At 56.4% G+C, this 19,960-nt stretch overlaps 3 protein-coding genes across 5 annotated transcripts; 1 reads left to right on the top strand and 2 right to left on the bottom strand.

The window, feature by feature from the left end:
• Nucleotides 1–3,043: 3,043 nt before the first annotated feature.
• Nucleotides 3,044–6,083, bottom strand: VPS37D (VPS37D subunit of ESCRT-I). 3 transcript variants are annotated; one of them, XM_064394390.1, is made up of 5 exons: nucleotides 5,580–5,814; nucleotides 4,583–4,754; nucleotides 4,003–4,085; nucleotides 3,710–3,859; nucleotides 3,044–3,628 (listed from the first exon to the last, which is right to left on the bottom strand). In XM_064394390.1, the coding sequence occupies exons 1-5, from the start codon at nucleotides 5,700–5,702 to the stop codon at nucleotides 3,362–3,364; spliced, it is 795 nt and encodes a 264-aa protein (XP_064250460.1). In that variant the 5' UTR covers nucleotides 5,703–5,814; the 3' UTR covers nucleotides 3,044–3,361. The 3 variants fall into 3 exon arrangements, with proteins under 3 accessions (XP_064250460.1, XP_064250461.1, XP_064250459.1); XM_064394391.1 differs by lacking the exon at nucleotides 5,580–5,814 and adding an exon at nucleotides 5,967–6,083 and having other exon boundaries at nucleotides 3,044–3,859; XM_064394389.1 differs by having other exon boundaries at nucleotides 3,044–3,859; nucleotides 5,580–5,818.
• A 1,000-nt stretch (nucleotides 6,084–7,083) lies between these two features.
• Nucleotides 7,084–13,458, bottom strand: LOC135283901 (fibrinogen-like protein 1-like protein). Its single transcript, XM_064395051.1, has 4 exons — nucleotides 13,440–13,458; nucleotides 10,413–10,556; nucleotides 9,254–9,316; nucleotides 7,084–7,846 (listed from the first exon to the last, which is right to left on the bottom strand). The coding sequence occupies exons 1-4, from the start codon at nucleotides 13,456–13,458 to the stop codon at nucleotides 7,212–7,214; spliced, it is 861 nt and encodes a 286-aa protein (XP_064251121.1). The 3' UTR covers nucleotides 7,084–7,211.
• A 3,632-nt stretch (nucleotides 13,459–17,090) lies between these two features.
• LOC135283900 (fibrinogen-like protein 1-like protein) lies at nucleotides 17,091–19,313 on the top strand. Its single transcript, XM_064395050.1, has 3 exons — nucleotides 17,091–17,094; nucleotides 17,564–17,683; nucleotides 18,673–19,313. Exons 1-3 carry the CDS (start codon nucleotides 17,091–17,093, stop codon nucleotides 19,311–19,313), a joined length of 765 nt encoding a protein of 254 aa, XP_064251120.1.
• Nucleotides 19,314–19,960: the final 647 nt, after the last annotated feature.

Genomic DNA, 19,960 nt, shown 5'->3' with positions numbered 1-19,960 from the left:
AGGATGACAGTTGTCCGAGGGTGAGTTGCTGGTGGGGCCTCAGCCATCATCCCATGCTCACCCTCCCAGGCCTGGGCTGCTCTGCCCTGCACCTTCACCCCAGGGATTGTGTGGGTGTTCCTCGTTCCCACCCTTAAATCACTGACAGCAGGCATCAAGGGAAGCACCCAAATCTGAGTGGTTAACAGCCACTTGGGAAGTGGATGCTGTGGCAAGCTAAGGAATTCTAAGGCTCCACAGGGAAACTTAAACAAGCTGGATGGAGCCTGATGGCCCCAGTGCTGAGGCCCTCCAAGCTCAGTGCAGACCCCATCCCCACCCCAGCCCCTTTTCATGGGCTGACCTCCCCATAACTGCAGGTTTGGGGTGCTGAGCTGCCCCCCTCAGCTGCTTGCTGGGTGCTGCAGCCTGGGAGTGTGGGGTCTCTGCCTCATCAGGGCCTCCTCCTGGAGCTGGCCTGCTCTTTGGAAAGGAAGGGTCAAACCTGGCTGCTGGCAGATCTTTAATTGTGGGCAGGAACGGGGAGCTGCAGGCTGGGGAGTCCTGAGCAGCAGTGAGGGGTGAGCCTCAGCCCCCAAAAAGGGCTGGGGTGGCAGGGATGGGCTGAGGGGGCAGCCCCTGGTACAGCCCCAGCCCTCACCCGGGAAGGGCTGCTACGGTTGGCAGCTCCCCCTCCCTTCTGCAGCATCCCCTGAGGCCACTCCTTGGTTAATAGAGTTAATTGTTAACACTCCTCCCTCAGCAGCCCCGTGCCTGCTCCGGGGGCCCCGGCTGGGCACACTGGCACCCCTTTCCTGGCTGGTCCCAGTCCAGGTTTGTCTCCCTTTGGCCCCCCATTGCCTGGGGCTGTGGCTCAGGGCATTCCCCGGGGGAGGGGGGCACCCTCTTCTCCCGGCTGTTCTCACTCCTGGGCTGGGGCTGCTCCTTTTCCAGCCTGGAGCCAGGCATGGGGGGCACCCCAGCTCCCTGCCCAGCTCTGGCTGCACACCAGCTGGCAGAAATGAATGCAGGCGCACACCCAGTGGCAACCTCTCCTCCTTCTCCTCCCCTGGGTGAGCAGCAGCACCTTTACCCTCCTTAGCTCCATCCTGCAGGGCAGGGACAGGCAGGGAGACCACAGGGCAGGCAGGAGGGGCAGAGGGGTCACCCTGTCTGCTGTCAGCCTGTGAGCCAATGTCCCTGCCTGCCCCGTGTCCCCAGTCCCAGCTGGCCTTGGAGGGCCTGGAGCTGTCGGTGCCAGTGGGCAGGCAGGCACCCCTCAATCCCCAGGGATAGAGGTGCCAGGATCACAGCTGGGGTATCCAGCCACCCATGTGCCACAAGCTGGACAGGACCAGCTGCAGGGTGGCAGGAACCTCACAGGGCAGGGGCTCACCTGGCTTGGCAGCTTCCCAAAGGATCCCAAGGTTCTCCCCCCTGATGTAGGGTGGTGGCCAGCCCAGCAGGGCCATGGGGTTGCCAGATCCTGCCCAGTGCTTCCTGAACTTCCTGGGGTGCTGCAGGGCTCGTGTGGGCTGACAGCCAGCCAGACCATGGCAGCACAGCTTACCTTGGGCTCACACTGTCACTGCTAGTGCTGCAGCTCTCACAGGACACACTCACCTTGCCCAGGCTGCAGGGACAGCTGCTCACCCCGAGTCCCCATCCTTGGGGCCACTGGGGTGACTCAGGAGCTGCACAGGGCCAGGGGAGTTTGTCCTGTGCAGACCCACCCAGCCTGGGGCTGCCCAGCCTGGGGAGCCGTGCAGGGCAGGCACTGGGGGGGTCTGGCTAGTTTTTGGGTGGCTTTGGTGCTCATGCACCATCTCATGCCTCAGTGCTGTGCCTGGTCCCCTGTGGCAGGGCAGTGACAGCCCACCAGCACTACCTGTGGCTGGGGCTCAGCCCAGGCAGGTGAGCACAGAGCCTGGCTGGCAAACAGGCCTTTCATTGCCAGCCTGAGCCCAAAGCAGGATTCAGGAAAGCAGCAGGTGCTTTGTGAAACTCCAGATATTCCAGTGACTACCACCTCCTCACATGCCAGTAAAGGCACAGTGGCTGGCCCCCTACTGATCCTAGTTTTAAACCTGCTTTAACTGGTAATACTGGAATATTAGCCATAAATGAGGGCTGAGGTTTGGCATAAGGCCAGGTAGCCTCAGTGGGGGAGGGTGATCAGACACTGCAAGCTAATGACCTGTATTTTGGGGTGGTTTGTAGCCTGAGCCAGGGCCTTCTGCTGCTTGGGATGATTTCCAAGCAGTGTACATAGCAGTGGCAAGATGCAGGTGGGACAGGCAGCTGGGAAAGAGGAAAAGAATTATACAACCAGACAGGCTCTGAGAGCACCAGAAGAGTCTGAAACCAACCCAAAAGCTAAAACCAGCACAGTGGACATGCCACAGCAGGAAACAAGCAGCCCAGGAGGCTGCAGCTGGAGGAACCAGGCTGTCCCCTGGGGATGGGGAACACCACCCCTTGGACTCACCATCCATCGTGTGACACTAAGGAAAGGAACAGAAGAGCCTGGGATGGAACAGGCTGAGAGCTCAGGCCTCCTGACACTTTCCAGTGAGGGCTGGTGGAATGGGGGAGGTGGGTAAGGAATGACAAAGGGCACAATGGCCCCTGAGGGGATGAGAAAGGTGGACACAAGTACAGGCTGATGTGACCAGTGGCTGCCAAGCTGTGAGCAAACCCAGCTGGACACAGGGTATAACCCTCCATGGGGTGAGGGCTTTGCTGCAGGCATGAGGCATGCTGGGCACCAAAAGCCTTCCCCCTGTGCAGGGACAGACTGGTCCTTGGCACCTCTCTTGAGGGAAACACAACTCATGGCAGGCTCTGCACCCCTTGCAGGAGCTCTCAACTTCCCCAGGGAAGTGATGTCCTGAGCCAAGTGCAAAGGAAAGGTCTGGGGGCTCCTCAGCCTGGAGGGCTCTCCTTGGCTGCCAGGCACCTCCAAGCCTGGCAACTGCTCCCTGGTTACCCTCTCCTCCCTGCCTGTCTCATCCTGCTGTCCATAGCCAGAACCAAAGGACAGGGCACAGAAGGAGCACACACAGCATGGAAAAAGGCTTTATTTAGGAAGCATGTGGCACACCCAGTGCTCCTGTGCCTTTTCCCTGCTCTCCCTCCCAGCTAAGCCCACTGACATCCCTACGAGCCACCCACCCCCACTTCCCGTCCTGTTCCTCCTGCTGTGGATGCAGAGACCTCCCCAAATGCAGGACCCCCTACCCAGCCATGGCACCAGCCCCACCTCCATCCCTCTGTGAGCACCCCCAGACCCTTCGGAGCAGTGCCTACAGCACCCCCACCCGTCGGTGCTGCTGCCCAGCCCCGGGGGGTGCAGGAGCAGGGCCGTGCCCGCCCTGCCCCGCTACCGGTGCGGAGGCTCCTGCTCCCGGTGCTGCTGCTGCCCACGGCCGGGCTGGGGGCTGAGCACCGGGATGTGTCCAACGAGGCGCAGGGGAGAGCCCGGGCTGGGCACCTCGGAGCCGGGAGATGCCGGCTGCTGTGCCAGGGCTGGCAGATGGTGCTTGGGAGGTGCAGCCGGCACGGGGAAGGGCACAGCAGCCTCCGAGGGGACGAGGAAGGCAGGCACAAAGCCGTAGGACAGCTCAAAGGCTTTGGGGGCCACTCCACTCTGCAAGGGGGCAAGGCGGGCTGGTGCCATGCTAGCTGGGGCACCTGGGCACCCCGCAGGGCCCACGGGGTCCCTGCCCACCTGGTCCTTCTGCAGCTGGTCCTTCTGCAGCAGCTCCTGCAGTTTCTCCAGCTGTGTCCGGCAGACGTGGGAGCGTGTGCGGCTCTGGCAGAAGGACTCCAGAAAGGACTCGAGGGGCAGGTCCTGGGCCAGGAACTGCTTTATCTGTGCCTGTGGGATGGGCAGCGTGAATAGAAGGAGTACCCCTTGGACCCTGGGCTCTTCTGCAGGCCCTGGCACATGGGAGGGCATGGAGAGCACCCTGAGGTCCTGGTGAGGAAGGGACAAGAGCACAGGGGTCTCAGCTAACTCACCTCTGACTCTGCTTCGGAGGCATCAAGCTTGGCTTGGAGCTGGCCCAGAGCACTCTGTGGGCTCCACTTCTCCAGGTAAACCTCTGTGTGTCAGAAGGGGATGGGGCTGCCAACCTTCCCCTGGACATCCCTGCTGCTGGGGTTGCTGAATTTCCCATCCTCAAGCATCACTCCCCGCTCCTCGCACTGAACCCCCCCCAAACACATCCCTGGAGCCACCTGCACACCACAGCTTCCATCCCACCCTGGCTGCCCAGAGAAGCTGTGGATGCCTCATCCTTGTAATTGTTCAGGGCCAGGTTGGACTGGGCTTGGAGCATCCTGGTCTAGGGAAGGTGTCCCTGCCCACAGCAGAGGATGGAATGAGATGATCTTTAAGGTGCCTTCCAACCCAACTGATTCTGTGACTCCATGGCTGGTCCCAGCTAAGGTTTTGCTGTGTCACGTCATCCCCCACCACTCCTGATCATGGCTGAACCATCTCCTGGGGTAGGATCAAGCATGCTGAGCCCACCTGGACCCTCATATCAACAGGGGTTGCTCTGGATGTGCCTCGGCCCAGAGGCTGCACCCCACTCACCCAGGCGCTGCTGCTTGTCCCAGCAAGCCTCTCGGATCTCCTGCAGCTCCTGGTACTTGATGGCCAGGGAAGCCTTCCCATCCTCCAGCCGCGGGCGCAGGGACAGATTCACCTTGGCCTGGGTGCAGTTTGAAGCTAAACACATTTCCCGCTCCAGCTGTAGACTCTGGAACTGTGGGAATGGGATCGGGGCCGTGTGTCAGCAACGAGGGAAATGGGCAGAACCAGTCAGATCCAGCACCTTGCTGGGCGGGGGACACTGTCCATCCGGGGGTGAACCCTCTTTCTCTGCACTGTCTCCATCCCTCTGCTCTGCCTGGAAAGGCGGTGCATCCCGGCGGAATGCAGCGGCTGGAGCCGGGCTGCGCAGGCTGCTCAACCCGACCGCGGCAATCCCAGCCGGCTGCCCGGCCCCTCTGCAGGGACAGCGCTCGGCAGAGGACACGGGTCTCACGGAAGGGACACGACCCTCCCCTCGCTGCGCACACCCCGCCTGCACCCGGGGCCACCCAGGGAAGAGGCTGGAATCGGGCCGAGAGCGATTCCACAGCAACCTGCGCCCGTTCCGCAGGGAGCCGGGAGAGCGCGGGCTCATCCCGGCTGCGGAAAACGAGACCGGGCTGGAGGGCGGGCGAGGAGCCGGGGCCTCTGCAGATACAGGGATGCGGGGACAGCGGACGGGGTTAGGTGGCCATGGGTTCGGTGGCCGTGGATTCGGTGGCCGTGGGCTTGGTGGCCATAGGTTCGGCACCGGGAGCCCCGCGCAGCCGCGGTCGGGATGCCCGGGCGGAGGTTCCCCGCCCCGCCGGTGGGCTCTGCGGAGCCCCCGGGATTACGGGCGTCAGGATGCGGGCAGCGGGAGCCGGGGCCGGCGGGAGCACCGGCCCCGCAGTGCCGCTCAGCCCTGCGCACCGGGACAGCCGCGAGGAACGAGCGGCGCCCGGCTCGACCCCAGGGCGGCGGGACAGCGGCCCCCGGCCCCCCGGCCCCGCCGTACCTTCCTGCTGAGGCGGGCGGCGCGCTGCAGCCGCGGCTCGTCCTGCAGCAGCGCCCGGAGCTGCGCCGTGCTGAGCGCCCCGAGGCGGCGCGGGGAGCCGGGCGGCGCCGCGGGCCGGGACATGGGCCGGCTCCGGGATCGGGATCGGCACCGGGACCGGCACCGGGACCCCCGCCCCCGCCGCCGGGAGCCGCGCGCGCCGCCTCGCGCCCGCCGCCGCCGCCGGTCTTAAAGGAGCCGCAGCGGAGCGCGGGGCGCTCCCGTTCCGCACCGCAGCGCGCCGCTCCCGCACCGCACCGCTCCCGTTCTGCACCGCACCGCTCCCGCACCGCTCCCGTACCGCACCGCAGCGCACCGCTCCCGCACCGCACCGCTCCCGTTCCGCACCGCAGCGCGCCGCTCCCGCACCGCACCGCTCCCGTTCTGCACCGCTCCCGCACCGCACCGCTCCCGTTCCGCACCGCAGCGCTCCCGTTCTGCGCCTCACCGCACTGCTCCCGCCCCACACCGCTCTTGCACCGCTCCCGTACCGCTCCCGCACCGCACCGCGCCACCCCCGGCCGGAGACACGGGCGCTGCTCTTGCTCCACGCACCGTGCACCCGCTGCGCGCACCCCGAACCCCCTGTGAGCGCCCCGCTCCCGGCTGTGCGCACCCTGCTCCCCCTGCACGGATCCTGCACCTGCTGTGGGCACCCTGTACCCCACTCTGTGCACACCCTGTACCCGCTCTGTGCACACCCTGCTCCCCGCTGTACAGCCCTCAGCCCTCCGGCGGTGTCCCGCACACCGAGTCCCTCCTGCCGCCACCGCGGTTTCACTCCTCACTGCCCCGCGCTGCCCTGGGACAGCCTGGTGCCCTGTCACCCACTGGCACAGGAGAGCTGCTCTTCCAGCCAACACAAATCCATCCTGGAGCTGCCCTGTGGATCCCCTCCCTGTGCAGATCACAGGGCCTTTGTCACAGTGTAACTGGGCTTAATTTTCTTACATCCATGAGAAATATTCAAGGCTTTCTCTGTCCAGGCTGAGTAGTGGAAGGTGTCCCTACCCATGTCAGGGGGTTTGGAATGAGATGGCTTTTAAGGTCCCTTCTAACCCAAACCAGGCTGTGATTCTATGGTAAGCCTCAAGACTCCAGTCCTGGCTCCTGACATGGGATTTCTCAGGTGCCAGGGGAGAAGATCAAAGGTACAGAACAAATGTCATTACTGAAGAATGAGCTCAAGCAAGCATGTTTATTGGATGCCTTATCAAACACTGCAGAGAGGCTCAGAGTATATGGAAATTTGGGGCATTGCTTCCTGTGAGTTCTGGAGACAGCAAGGAAACTGATGTAACTCCAGGGCTGCGTGTTTTCCTCCTGCAGGGAAGGTTCATGTGGAATCCACAAATTTCATCAGTGTTTTTTAAATTCTTGATTATGAACATAGTAACAAGGAATCATTGGCAAGCACAGGGGAACGGAGCTGAGCAGAGGGGAGTCTGCAATTGGAGAGGGGGACTGTAAAGTGGCATTTCATTAAAGCCCTGCTACCCTTGTGCTCCTCGCTCTGCTCCAGGGAGGCTCACACTCTTTGGCTGTGCAGAGCCTTTGCAGAGTGTCCACTGTGGACAGGAGGAGGAAGAAGCACTAACAATATGAAGCTGGTTTAATGAGGATAAGAGAGGATTTGCAGTTCCCCTTGCACAGATTGCCCCATGTCAGGCCCCCCTTGTAATTCAGCCGCACGGAGTAACACGACGAGTACCACCACCCGCCCTCATAGCTGTAGGCACAGTTCTTACTGTAGGTGTCCTGATCCTGATCCTTTGTGGAGAATTTCATGTTGTCATGCATGTTGTTGGGATTGTCTGAGGTCATGGCATCCCCAGCTGTGCCATTGTAGGAGCCCAGCCTGAGCCGGTAGCCGTGGGACTCGTCCTCCACGCTGAACAGGTTGTAGTCAGCGAAGCTGAGGTTGTCTGCCGAGTCCTGGATGACAAACCTGACCTGGTAGACCTTCTGCTTGGCAATCTGGTGGATGTACTCGGTGCCCAGCCAGTACTCGGTGCGCACGTTCCCGAAGCCAAACTTGTAGGTGCTCCAGGACTCGGCCCAGGTGACAGGGGTGTCCCTCTGGTTCCTCTGGATGACGGTCCAGCCGCCGTGGGTCACGTTCATCTCGCAGTACACCACGAGGTGGTGGAGCCCTTTGGGCTGGATGATGTAGACGCCGCTGTGGCTGCCACGGGGGATCTCACTGCAGTCCTTGGGCCACCCTGAGGCTGGAAACAAGAGCTGGTTATTAAATCCCCCTAAAAGTGGGGTGTTTCTTTAGTGTCTGAATCCTTTTGCACACGCATTTCTAGGCTGTATTTCTGCCATGGGCTCACAGGAGTAAATCAAAATCTTGCCATGATCAGTGTAAGAGTTTATCGAATCAGGGCGCCTTTGACACAGGAGTAACGTGCTCTGACTCCAGTGATTCAGAAGGCTGAACAATTGCTTTATTAAGCTATATTATATTAGGCTATATTACTACTATATACTACACTATACTATACTAAAGAAAAACCTGTGACCCTTTCCGACAGTCACGACACAGCTTTGATCCAATTGGTCAATCAGTCCAAACAACCATCAGCAAAGTCCAATTAACAAATCCCTTTTGGTAAGCAACCTCCATAACACATTCCACATGTGCCAAACAACAGGAGCAGCAAGTAGAGATAAGAATTGTTTCAATTCCCTTCTCTCTCTGAGCTTTCTCACTTCCTTCCCCAGGAAAAATCCTGGGAGAGAGAATTATGTCTCTCTTTTCAAAGAGTATGTGAATGCCACAAGAGTTGAGCTTCACATCTTCCTGAGACAGGATTCAAACTGCTGGGAACACACTGTGAAAATGTCTGGTGAGACCAAGCCAGGATCATTGTCACCCAAGGATCCCCATCCAGGCTGGGCTGAGTCTGTGTTGTGCAGATGAGGTATCACCACAGACAAATGCAAATCTGGGGGACAAAGTCACTTGCTGGTACAGCACAGAGGTTTAGTGCTTTCCCCAGAGAGAGGGTGACCATGACATCCATATCTCTAACAATTAAATCAGCTCTTGGGATCTCAACAGGGCAAAGCCGTTGTTGTTCTCTGGCCTTACCCAAGTAGCTCTTTGGAGACTTCCTCACTTGTTGGATTTGATTATGGATTTCCACGCTCCAAAATGTCTGCACCTCATACAACAAACAGCTGAATGTACCTACACACTGCTGGGAAGGAATTTGCTCCACTTCCAGCACCTCTGTCACCAGCTGTCCCCACCCATGCAGGACCTATCTTTGGCCTTATGGGCTAATGTTGAGCCAGCCAGTTCAGTAATTCTGTCACATCCAGTCTTCTCATCCACTGTGTAGTGAAAACAGGAAAATGACTAATCACCACCTCCCAGTAATGAAGCAACACTTTTCAGTTTGGACCTTTATCTGGAAAATTCCCCTTGCAAAAGCACCTCATCAAGTACTGAGCCAGGACACAGCTGGTAGCAGAGTCCCCAAGGCTGTAGCTGTGGCACCTCTGCAGCCCATCAGAAAATCAACACATTCCTGGCAGGAGCCAGGGCACGTGTGGGACATGGGAGAGTTGTCTGAGAGCTCTTGGTGAGCCCAGTGATGGTGGAACCCCCAGCAATGCAGACTCACCATGGCTGACTGGAGGGTGGTGGGCGATGTCCCTGGCCTGTCGGACGTGTCCATCACCATCACCTAAATTAACACAGGAGACAGGATGAGGGTGGGGAGTAGGCAAGGCAAAATTCTCTGGATGATATTCCAGTTTACCTGTTCTTAATTCCAGAGGGATTCACCAATTTCAGATATCAGCAAGTTGGTAATTTGGAGGAATTTACATGGTTCTAGAGTGAGGCTGATGCTTTTTTGGTGGAAAGGATTTGGGCATACTGTGTAGGGGAAAACCCCTAATGGTGGTGGCAATACTGGGAAGATGGTTGTTAGAGTGCAGAAGCAGCAGTCAGGGACTTGGGAGGAAGAGGGATTAAAGAGTGGGGGAAGAAATTTGAGAGCAGACACAGAAAAACTGGTTCAGCTGCCAGGAGTTGGGAGAGGTGTCTGCTCAAAAGGGAATTTGAAGGATGTTGCTGGAAGAGAGGATGGTTTAGAATGAGTTAGTTCAATTCTTTTGCAAGGACATCTCTCTATCCACTGATGGCTGTAAAACAGAAGGATCAGTCACAGGTTTTTGGAATCACAAAAGCCATTCCACAGCTCCTGTTTTTCCCCTGAGCATTTCTTCAAGGCCTCCTCACTGCTCCTGGTACCTGTAGGTTACTCTGTGCCATCACCTGGTTGATTGCCCTGTGCCAGTGCCACTGCTTAAACTCTTTGTATTAACTTCATTTATTTCCTTTTTGTATTGAGATCTCCCTTGAATTCAGTTCTCCACTCATGATTTCCAGAGATGGGAGCTGTTCTCCCTGTCCTCAAAACACACAGGGAGCATCTTTAACCCTTCTTCTGCAAGGAAGAGCATGTGGCCCACAAGACTTGGGCTTAGTCTTGCTGCCAATTTGTCCTTTCTCGTGGGATCCTGTGGGCTCTGAGCTTTGGGCTATTGTCCTCTCCCTTCTGGACAGAAGAACTTCATGCCATGCAGGAGATGAGACAGGCAGCAAGCAGTGGGGTACCCTAAGGTTACTCTTGCTCCAGTCAGACACTCTCAGGTCAGTATTTAGTCCTTCCTTGGTGTGACAGAGCTGAGGGCAGGCTGGTGAGGGTGCAGGCTGTGTAGGATCTGACTGATCAGGACCTTGTTAGCCTCTCCCTGTTGCAGGGCCATACTTACCCAGCTGGGAGGACTCTGGGGGAGCATTCATGATGTCATCCATTGTGCCATTGAGGAGGTACAAGTTTCTTATGTCAACATCAGGAAAAGATGCTGCCAGGGCCAGCAGGCAGGTCAAAAGCAAGAGACAAAGGCACTGGGTAGCTGAAATGGGAAGAGATTGGAAGAAAGAGATCAGAACTCTTCTATTGAAGAGCCACTAACCCCATTCAGAGTAAAACAGGAAAATAAAACTCTGTGTAGAGCTCCCTCAGAGCCATGAGCCCCAGGCAGATGAGTTCATTTAGATGAACTGTCCTGTACACATTAGCAGGAGTCATTAGTGGTGGCACCTGCTGTAGTGATATTTGAGACTAAAGAAGTGCCAAAACCTTGTCCAAACCCAAAGTGTCCATAATCAGAAATCCCTATAGAACTCATACCCGGAACTAGACATAACAAGCAGGGTGAACATGGAGGGAGGGATCCCCTTCCTTCCCAGCTCCCATCACAATCCCATGGCCCATTCACAGAATTCACAGAATCACAGAATCACAGAATTCACAGAATCAGTGGGTTGGAAGAGACTTTCAAGATTATTGAGTCCAACCCAGTTCCAACACCTCAACTAAACCCTGGCCCCCAGTGCCACATCCAGGCTTTGTTAAACACACTCAGGGATGGTGACTGCACCACCTCCCCAGGCAGCCAGTCCAGAATTTTATCACCCTTTCTGTGAAAACCGTTTTCCTAATATCCAACCTATATTACCTTTGGCACAGCCTGAGACTGTGTCCTTTCCTTTCGTCAGTGCTGCCTGGAGAAAGAGCCCAGCCCCAGCTAAGCACAGCCACCTTTCAGGGAGTTGCAGAGTGATAAGGTCACCCCTGAGTCTCCTTTTCTCCAGGCTGAGCACCCCCAGCTCCCTCAGTGGCTCCTCTCAGGGTTTGTGTTCCCAGTCCCTCTCCAGCCTCGCTGCGTGCTCTGGCCGCGCTCGAGCGTCCCAACGTCCTTCCCAAAGTGAGGGGCCAGAGCTGGGCACAGCACTCGAGGTGTGCCCTCAGCAGTGCCCAGTGCAGGGGAAGGGTGACCTCCCTGCTCCTGCTGGCCACACCATTCCTGCTCCAGGCCAGGGCCATTGGCCTTCTTGGCCAGCAGGGCACACAGCTGGCTCACGTTCAGCTGGCTGGGACTGCCCTGGGGCTGTGGGCAGTGACACCCTGGGGTCTGGGTGGAACAAGCCCCAGGCAGGGCTGTGTGTGTGCAAGCAGCAGGACAAAGAAAGGCGGCACAGCCTTCCAGGAGTCAGAGTGGGTCTGGGGTAAATGACGCCCTCTCTGTGGTTATGTTGGTTATGTGGCTGCTTCAGGATTTCCATATGTGGACAGCTGGTCTGCTCTGCTCTGGGTCAGAGCACTAGGAAAAACCAGCACACTTTTGGCAGTATTCAAGTTAAGTAAGATACAGAAAATTTGTTTTGGTTCCTAAAGAGTGGGACACTGTGGAGCTGCCTGCCCATGGGGAATTCTGTTCCTGATAAGACACACACAGCTCACCTGGCAGATTACTGGTGTGAAACCCCCACTGTTCAAAACCAAGCAGAGCCAACACCTATTGCATTTCCCAGGGGTATCTGGGTTTGGCACCATTCTCTGGGATGCCTGAGAAGGAAAATGATCATGGATGCCAGCCTGGAACCACTGTGTGGAATTGCAGCCACCCCAGAGACAAACACCCTTTCTGGGAATGCTCAGAGATGTCCAATCTATCGTGCTGGTTACAGTTCTACAGCAAGTCTTTTAAACACACTTCAGCCTAACTGATTCACTTCTCAGTTCCTACATAACATTTGGTGTGTTGATATGTTTCTGTTTAGGGACACGTTTAAAGATATTTTTCCTTGAGGCCCCCAGGGAAGAAATGCTCCCCCACTGCCAGCCCTTCCCCTGGGGCTGGTCATGAAAAGTCTGCATAGGAAGGAGAAGCAAAGGAGGATCAGCCCCTTGTGGGTACTCTGCTGGGGACAGCAATGTGCCATTGAGCATCTGACCTCAGATCTGGACACCTTTTCAATAGCACACATTCAGCAGGAAAATTGAAAACATCCCTTTTCTACTCTAGAGTAGAACACTTTCTTTGGAGAACTGAAAATTGCAAAGAACGGTAAATACAAAACTTGTAAAATGGTCTGCGGCACTCCAGGGCTGCACTGGTACAACCTGGAAATAGCAGAGCACGCAGGCTCCTGCCCCACTCCCAGCCCAGGGCAGAGCAGGCACAGACAAGGACTCAGCACCAGGATATCCAGGGTGTGGGAGGACAGACCCTGCAGCAAAATGCTGGAATACCCTGTGAGCTGAGCCACACACAGGTGCCATCCCATCCCATCCCATCCCATCCCATCCCATCCCATCCCATCCCATCCCATCCCATCCCATCCCATCCCACCCTACACTCACCCATGCTGTCTCTGTGGGGACCCTGTGGAGCACAAAGCTGGGTGGTTTTGGCCTGGCTGGAGGGCTGTCCAGCCTGAAAGTTATAGGGTTGAGCAGGTGAGGGGGTGGAGGCAGGAGACCCAAACCTCAGCACTTGTCCTCTGGTTGGCAGCAGTGGCTTAGGGCTTATTTGCTCTCCAGCATCAAGTGATCAGTCCTCAGACAATGAAGTCACTCAGGTGAAGAGCTTTCTCCAGAGGCAAAGCAAATAATTTGGTGGCAATAAGCAAATGCCTTAAAATAACCACAATTCAGTGTGCAGTGTTTCCCCAGGGAATGACGTTCTTGGGGCATCTCCACAGAGCTCAACTGGTAGGTAAACACCCAGGTGACTTTCACCTCCTGGATGGAAATCAAACATCAGGCGTAAATCACTCTCTTCAGAGTTGACATTGAGCTGAACAGCCCCTGGGAACCCCACAGACCCTTCAGGGAAGAGGTACTCCAGTGTTCCTGGGAAACTGAGCCCTGGACTTCAGAAAGTTCCACTCCAGTGCCTCCTGACACCCCTGCCCTGCCACTGCCACGCTGCCCCTTGTGCAACACTCACTGTGCCCCCCCGGCACCATGGTGGCCCTTGCAGCAATCTCAAGGGAGTTCTGGGCATCATGAAGTGCCACTGATGTAAAATGGTCTCACTCTGAGCCCCTCTAGGGGCACTTGCACTATGGATGTCTGCAGAAAATGCCAGACCTCCCTTTTCCCAGGAATGGGTGCCTGCACTGTTCTCAGTTTTGAGGGCTCCTGCAGCCCAGCTGCCGCCCTGGGCTGGACAGGCAGGGCTTTCTGTCACAGGCTGTGTCCTTGCAGTGTGGTCACTGGCCATGGGCACTCCTGTGCCTGTGCAAGGACAGGCACTGATCAGTCCTCAGACAATGAATCCTCAGCACGGCTTCTCCAGCAGCTCCCAGACAGCTTTTACAGGAGGATGTAGCCCACGTGAAGATCAGGATGAGCAAATCAGGCAGGGGAAAGGTCACAGAGAGGATTTCTCCAAACACCCAGCTCTATCCTGGGCCCCAGCTCCTGTTCAGTGTATTTCACAGAAACACAGAATCCTGGAAAGGTTCGTGTTGGATCTTTCTTCAAAGACCATCTTGTTCCATCCCCCTGCCATGGTCAGGGACACCTCCCACTAGACCCTGCCAAGCCCTGTCCAACCTGGCCTTGATCAGTGTTTGGGTCTGGAACAGCCACAGTTCTGTTTGTTGCTGCATTCCAGGCTGCATCTGGAAAAACGCAGCCAGGAGGGTGAGGGAAGGAATGATTCCCCTCCAGAGGTGAGACAGCAGCTGCAGGGCTGGAGGCTGTGTGGGGGTCCCTGAGCAGAACAGCAGCTTCAGCTCCAGAAGGATCCAGCCAAGAGCACCAGGACAGTGGGAGTGCACTGTACATGTGGAGATGCTGAGAAAGACCTGCTGGGTTTGTCCAGCCTGGAGAAGAGAGGGCTGAGATGGGATCTCGTGGCTGCCTAGAGCCACCTCGTGGAAGGGTGGGGAGCAGGAGAGTCAGGCTCCTCAGAGCACTGTGTCCTGCTGTGGACGACATTGCAAGAAACAGCCTGGAGCAAGCCTGGAGGCCACTGGAGGCCACCAGGCTGGTTGGAGCCCTGGAGCTCAGGAGAATTGGAGACAACTGGGCTTGCTCCTCCTGGAGAAGAGCAGGCACAGAAGGGGTCCCATTGCTGACAGCAACCATCTTATGGGAGCACACAAACAACATGGAACCACTTTTTTGAAGATCCATGATGGTGGGATGAGAAGCAATGGATCTGAGTTGGAACATGGAAATTCAAGTTAGAAACAGACCTTTGCTTCAACATGAGCTTGATCAAATACTGGGACAGGTGCCCAGAGAGAGGCTGTGGGATTTCTCTTGTTAGAGGTGTTCAAGACTTGGCTGGACAAGGACTTGCTTCAGCATGGTTTGGACCAGATGGCCTCCAGAAGTGCCTCCCAACCTGAATTGTTCCACCACCCTGTGATTCTATGACCCTCCTTATAGGTGCACAGGGAATCATGAGACCAAACAGACACAAGGGGAAGGAAGGGAAATTAGATTAAAAAAAAATCAGCCTGAGTGTGTTCAGAGCTGAAAAAAAAAAAAAAAGTAAGAGAAGTTCTGGGGCCCCCATTCCCTGACATTCACACCTGCCCCAGATGTGACCCTAAACACCCATTCAAGTTTCACTGTTTTGGCACTGAGGCCAAACCAGAGGCACCCAGAGATCCCCCTGATCTTGGATACCCTGTGTCTCCAGCTCTCCAGACCCCCAGCCCTCACATCTTGGTACTGAGCCTCACATAGCCAGCCCAGCTGGGGGGATCTGCCCTCTCAGGGTTAACAGCTGTTGTGGCCCTCGAGGTTGGTGGCCTGTCCCAGCCAGGACCTCCCCCTGGGCTCGTGGGGTCAGTTTAAACTCAGTCCTAGAGCTCCAGTCCTCATCTGAGCCACACTGGGAGCACAAAGGGGGACTCCAGTCCCCTCTCTGTCCACTTTTTCTGGATGGATCTCAGACTTACTCTGTGCATGGTTTATTTCCTGGATGGACTGCTCACATCTCTGCTGTAGTGTATTTCCAGCCCTGCCCTCTGCCCTCTGTTCCTTCACCAAGGATCCTGGATCCAGCTCTGTTTGCCTCACATGGAGCCCACACTCAGCCCTTTCCACTGTGCTTGGACCTGGCAGGACAGACATCTCCTGCCCATCTCATCTCATCTCATTTCATCTCATCTCATCTCATCTCATCTCATCTCATCTCATCTCATCTCATCTCATCTCATCTCATCTCAGTTCAGCTCAACTCAGTTCAGCTCATCTCAGCTCAGTTCTGCTCAGCCCATCTCCTCCTCAGCTCACCCTTGGCTCCCAGCCTCTCACCAAGCTAGCAGAGGTGACATTGAAGGGTTCAGATGGAACTTGACCACAGAATCATGGATTCATTAAGTTGGTTGGAAAAAACCTCTATGATCAGTTAGTCCAATTGTCAACCCAGCATCACTGTGTTCACCAAGAACCACATCCTCCCTCAAGTGTCACACCCACATGTTTTTTGAATGTTTCTATGGATGGTGACTCTACCACTGCCCTGGGCAGCCTGTTCCAGTGCTTGACAACCTTTTCCATGAAGAAATTTTTTCCTAATATCTAATATAAAACTCCCCTCATGCAACTTGAGGCTATTTTCTCTCGTCCTGTCAATCCAGGAATCCCTTACCAGGGATCCATTATCTTAGAGAGGTCTGGATGCCACAGCCCACCAAGGCCTGCAAGTGGCACTGCTTGATTCCCACAGTGTGGAAAGTTTGGTGGGAACCTCAGCCTGACCCTGGATTGCTGTGAAGAGCAGGTGTCAAGCTGTGCCATGAAAAAATATCTGATCAGAAACCAACACAGAAGAAGAAGGGCCACATCTTTATCTTCTTAAATTTGACTTTAAAATGTTATGGAGCTTCCTGAACCCTCTGGCAGGAAGAACAGCCCTCCCAAAGCATTTGTCCAGAGAGCATTTTGACAGAGAAACTCCTAGTCAACATTTCTGGGACTGAAGGTGGATCTGTAGGGAGTCCCTGCCAAAGACAGGGATTGGGAAGGCGAGTGGCACAGGGACCCACAGAGCCCTGTTTGCTAACTGGAGCCCTGGCCAGAGCGTGCAGACTGGGGTGCCAGGGGACACTGCAGCTCTGGCTGCAGAATTGGCTCCAGCCCCATGACTGATCCTAAAACCTGCCAGTGGAGACTCAGCGAGGGGGCACCTCTCTTGAGGACCTGTCCTCAACTTTCCAAGGTCGTGCTTGGGACTGGGCACACAGACCTCTCCTCCTCTGCTGGTTTCCCTATATCCTTAAAAAGCTGGGTCTCTCCACTTCCCTTTGATCACAGCTCTCTGGATTTGCTCCAAGTGTGCAATTCACATGTAGTGTTTATGTAGGGACAGTCAATAACTGAAAGTCCTCAGCATGGAGGGGGTTATTCTGTACTCTCTGGCTGGAAGCACATGTGTCCCTCCCCTCAGCTGTGCCGTCATGGGATCTGGAAACTGCTCGAGCCACAATCTGCAAGTGCCTCCTTGTGCCTCTAGAAGTGATGAGTGTGAGCACACGTGGGTGTGTGCAGTGCCTATAAAGCCAGCGTGGCAGCCCTGCATGGGAGGGTGCTCCACTGGGTTCCTGCTCTGCGCAGCTGTGCTGGGTGTGTCGTGATGGGTGAGTTCCCTGCTCAGGTACACCTCACTCCAGAGTGGTGCTGGGCTCAAACGAGACCTCACGGGGTGAGTATGCACAGGCACAGAGAATGATGAGCAGGACAGCAGCTCTGAGTTTCCCTGGGAGCAGGAGGGCTGCCACAGCAAAGCACCAAACAACACACACCCTTGGTGCCAGCCTGTGCCTGCCCCAGGCTACCTGTGCCATGTGTTCCAACATCCTAATCTGGAGACCTGAGCTTCACCTTGGTCCTTTCCCTGCTTGACCATTGCACGTGGCACGTGTGGCTGCTCAGGGATCCTGCCCCAGGCATGGTGGCATGTCCCCAGGAGCTGAGTGGGTGCAGGGTGCAGGGGGTGCTGTTGGTCAGCACGCAGGCTTTGGGTTTCTGTGTGGGCCAGGACATTTCCTCCCGTTGGCTCGGGAGCAGAGCAGCAGGAGCCATGGTGATGGGCACTTTCCTCCCCAGGGCTCCAGGCTGGGACACCCTGGCTCCACCGGGACCTTGTCCTCCTGGCCACCGTGGTGGCAATGCTTCTCCTCTGCGCCAGCGCCGGCCCAGCCAGGCCCACTGCCAGCCCCAGGAGCGGTGAGTACAGGGCACAGGGGGCACTGAGGGACACTGAGGGCAGGGCAGGACACTCAGGGCTGCTCTGTGCCAGGGAAGGTGAGCAAACACCCAAAGGGACGCACAGCACAGGAACTCCTCACACGCACAACCCCTGGGCCACGGCTTTCACAGCCTGGCTCCTGCCACGTCACCTTCACCCCCCTGGTGGGTCCATGCTGAAACCAACAGGTTTTTGCCAAAACACCACAGCCTGGAAGGATTGCTGTGCCAAAGCACCACAGCTTGGAAGGATTGCTGTGCCATGTTTGTGAGGCTCAGTTCCAGGAGAGACCATCCTAGCTATATGACTTTTTGTTTAGCTCTTGTTGCATTAGAAACATCCCCTTCCTCCCTTTAAGGGAGGATTACAGTACCTGCAAGACCCCAGAGTTTCATGGGTTGAATTGGAATTACCCACAGCAAATTGTCTCACATCAGACACCAACCAAGAAAAACAAATTAGATGGCAAATTAGTTTGGCTAGCAATTGGCTAAATAAGTTTGGCTAGATCAATTATAACGAGCTGGGGGAAGAGACCCCTATAAGACCAAGGCAGAACTAAACCTTCTTATCCAATGCAACAAGACCCAGGGAAAACAAATTTTCATTACATATCCTCATCCAGTGGAGCCTTTTGGATACTTCTGGTCCCTGCAAGAGCTGCAGCTCAATATATCAAGGGTATATGGGTCAGACATACTTTGAGGACATAATTGGCAATCTTGGAGATTTTTTCACCCTTATTTCCTTGGCAAGATGCATTAGAAGGCTCCAAATGAAACAGCAAATCATAAGAAATAGGTTCCAGAGCTTTTACAGAGCCCACTGGCCCAGACACCCTCAGGTTCCCTGAGGATGAGGCAGTGAAAAGCCGCAGATAGAACAGCTCCTTTTTATCCTGAGTCCTCACTGACCTTCAGAAGCTCCTGGTTGTCCTGATGGACTCACGGGCCTTCTCTCTGCTCAGCCTCAGGGTTCCCCCCGGACTGCAGCCACCTGCGCAAGAGCAGCCCCAGCGGCGTGTACGTGATCCAGCCGGCGCGCTCCCCGCCGCGCGTGGTCTGGTGCGACATGGACACCGAGGGCAAGGGCTGGACCGTGGTCCAGAGGAACTCGCACGACACCGAGCTCACATGGAAGCAGTCCTGGACCACCTACAAGTATGGCTTTGGGAACGTGCACAGCGATTACTGGCTGGGCACCGAGTACCTGCACCTGCTGACGCAGCAGGGCACCTACAAGGTGCGCTTCGTGGTGCGCGACAAGGCCAACGTCACCCACTACGCCGAGTACGACATCTTCAGAGTGGAGGGCGAGGCCAGCGGCTACCCGCTGAGGCTGGGCCGCCATTCTGGAGATGGGGATGACTACCTGACCCTCTACCACCCCAAGAAGGGGGGCATTCATGACAACATGAAGTTCAGCACAGTCGACAAGGACCAGGACCAGTACAGCGGGAACTGCGCCAAGAGCTACGGGGGGTGGTGGTACAACAGGTGCCAGAACGTCCTGCTCAATGCCAAAAACTACATTGTCTGGCCAGGATTCTGTGATAAAGGTGACTGTGCGTCTTCCCTCATCCTGGTCAAGCCCACAGATGTGTGTTGACCATGCCCAGCCCCCCGGGAGCGTGGGGGTGCCGCCATCCCCAGCTCAGTGCCCCATTCCCATGCCAGTCCCAGTGCACATCCTGCTCTGCCCACAGTTCCTGTTCCCTCACCAGCCAAAACACAGCAGCTCTGGGGCTCAGGAGCCATCACCCGGAGCGCTGGGCACACAGGCAGCTTTGTCCAGTGCCAGGATGCTGGCTGGCACTGGGGCACAGGCACTGGTTTGGGGTGGGTGCACCTGCTCCCATCCTGGGAGGGGGACATGGTGCCAGCTCCCTTCCCCTGCAGTCGGTGAACCCTGCTTTGCCCAGGCCCTGCTCCCTCCCTGAGCCCCGCACACTCCACAGCTCTGCTATCCATGGTGGGAGGAATCAGCTGCAATAAACCCTGGAGCCAGACTGTGCTGCCTCATGTCTACCTGCACACAGGTGTGGGGGGATCGCTCTGTCCACTCTTCAGGGTGGCAGACTTGGGGAAAATAAGTGTCCTAGGCAATGTTCCTTTCAATGGCTTGTTCCAGCCACTGCCCACTGGAATGTGGCTGTAAGGCTACAAGTAGCCAACAGGGCCAGCTCAACCCTCACTCACAGTTTGCCCCTGTTCATGGGTGGGTGGTTGCTCTGTGCTGGGAAAGAGAAGAAACCA

Source organism: Passer domesticus, chromosome 19 (assembly GCF_036417665.1).
Source record: "Passer domesticus isolate bPasDom1 chromosome 19, bPasDom1.hap1, whole genome shotgun sequence".
In the NCBI taxonomy this organism is placed as follows: domain Eukaryota; kingdom Metazoa; phylum Chordata; class Aves; order Passeriformes; family Passeridae; genus Passer; species Passer domesticus.
This window is presented reverse-complemented; position numbering and strand designations above follow the sequence as displayed.

Excerpts from the sequence above, each read along its gene's own strand:
- VPS37D (XM_064394389.1), bottom strand. The coding sequence starts at position 5,702 with ATGTCCCGGCCCGCGGCGCCGCCCGGCTCCCCGCGCCGCCTCGGGGCG. Across the intron at positions 4,755-5,579 it reads CCGCCCGCCTCAGCAGGAAG|TTCCAGAGTCTACAGCTGGA; the intron begins GTACGGCGGGGC and ends CCATTCCCACAG. Across the intron at positions 3,860-4,002 it reads CCTCCGAAGCAGAGTCAGAG|GCACAGATAAAGCAGTTCCT; the intron begins GTGAGTTAGCTG and ends CCCATCCCACAG.
- LOC135283901 (XM_064395051.1), bottom strand. Across the intron at positions 9,317-10,412 it reads CCCAGAGTCCTCCCAGCTGG|GTGATGGTGATGGACACGTC; the intron begins GTAAGTATGGCC and ends GTGTTAATTTAG. Across the intron at positions 7,847-9,253 it reads CCACCCTCCAGTCAGCCATG|CCTCAGGGTGGCCCAAGGAC; the intron begins GTGAGTCTGCAT and ends TCTTGTTTCCAG.
- LOC135283900 (XM_064395050.1), top strand. Across the intron at positions 17,684-18,672 it reads CACTGCCAGCCCCAGGAGCG|CCTCAGGGTTCCCCCCGGAC; the intron begins GTGAGTACAGGG and ends CTCTCTGCTCAG.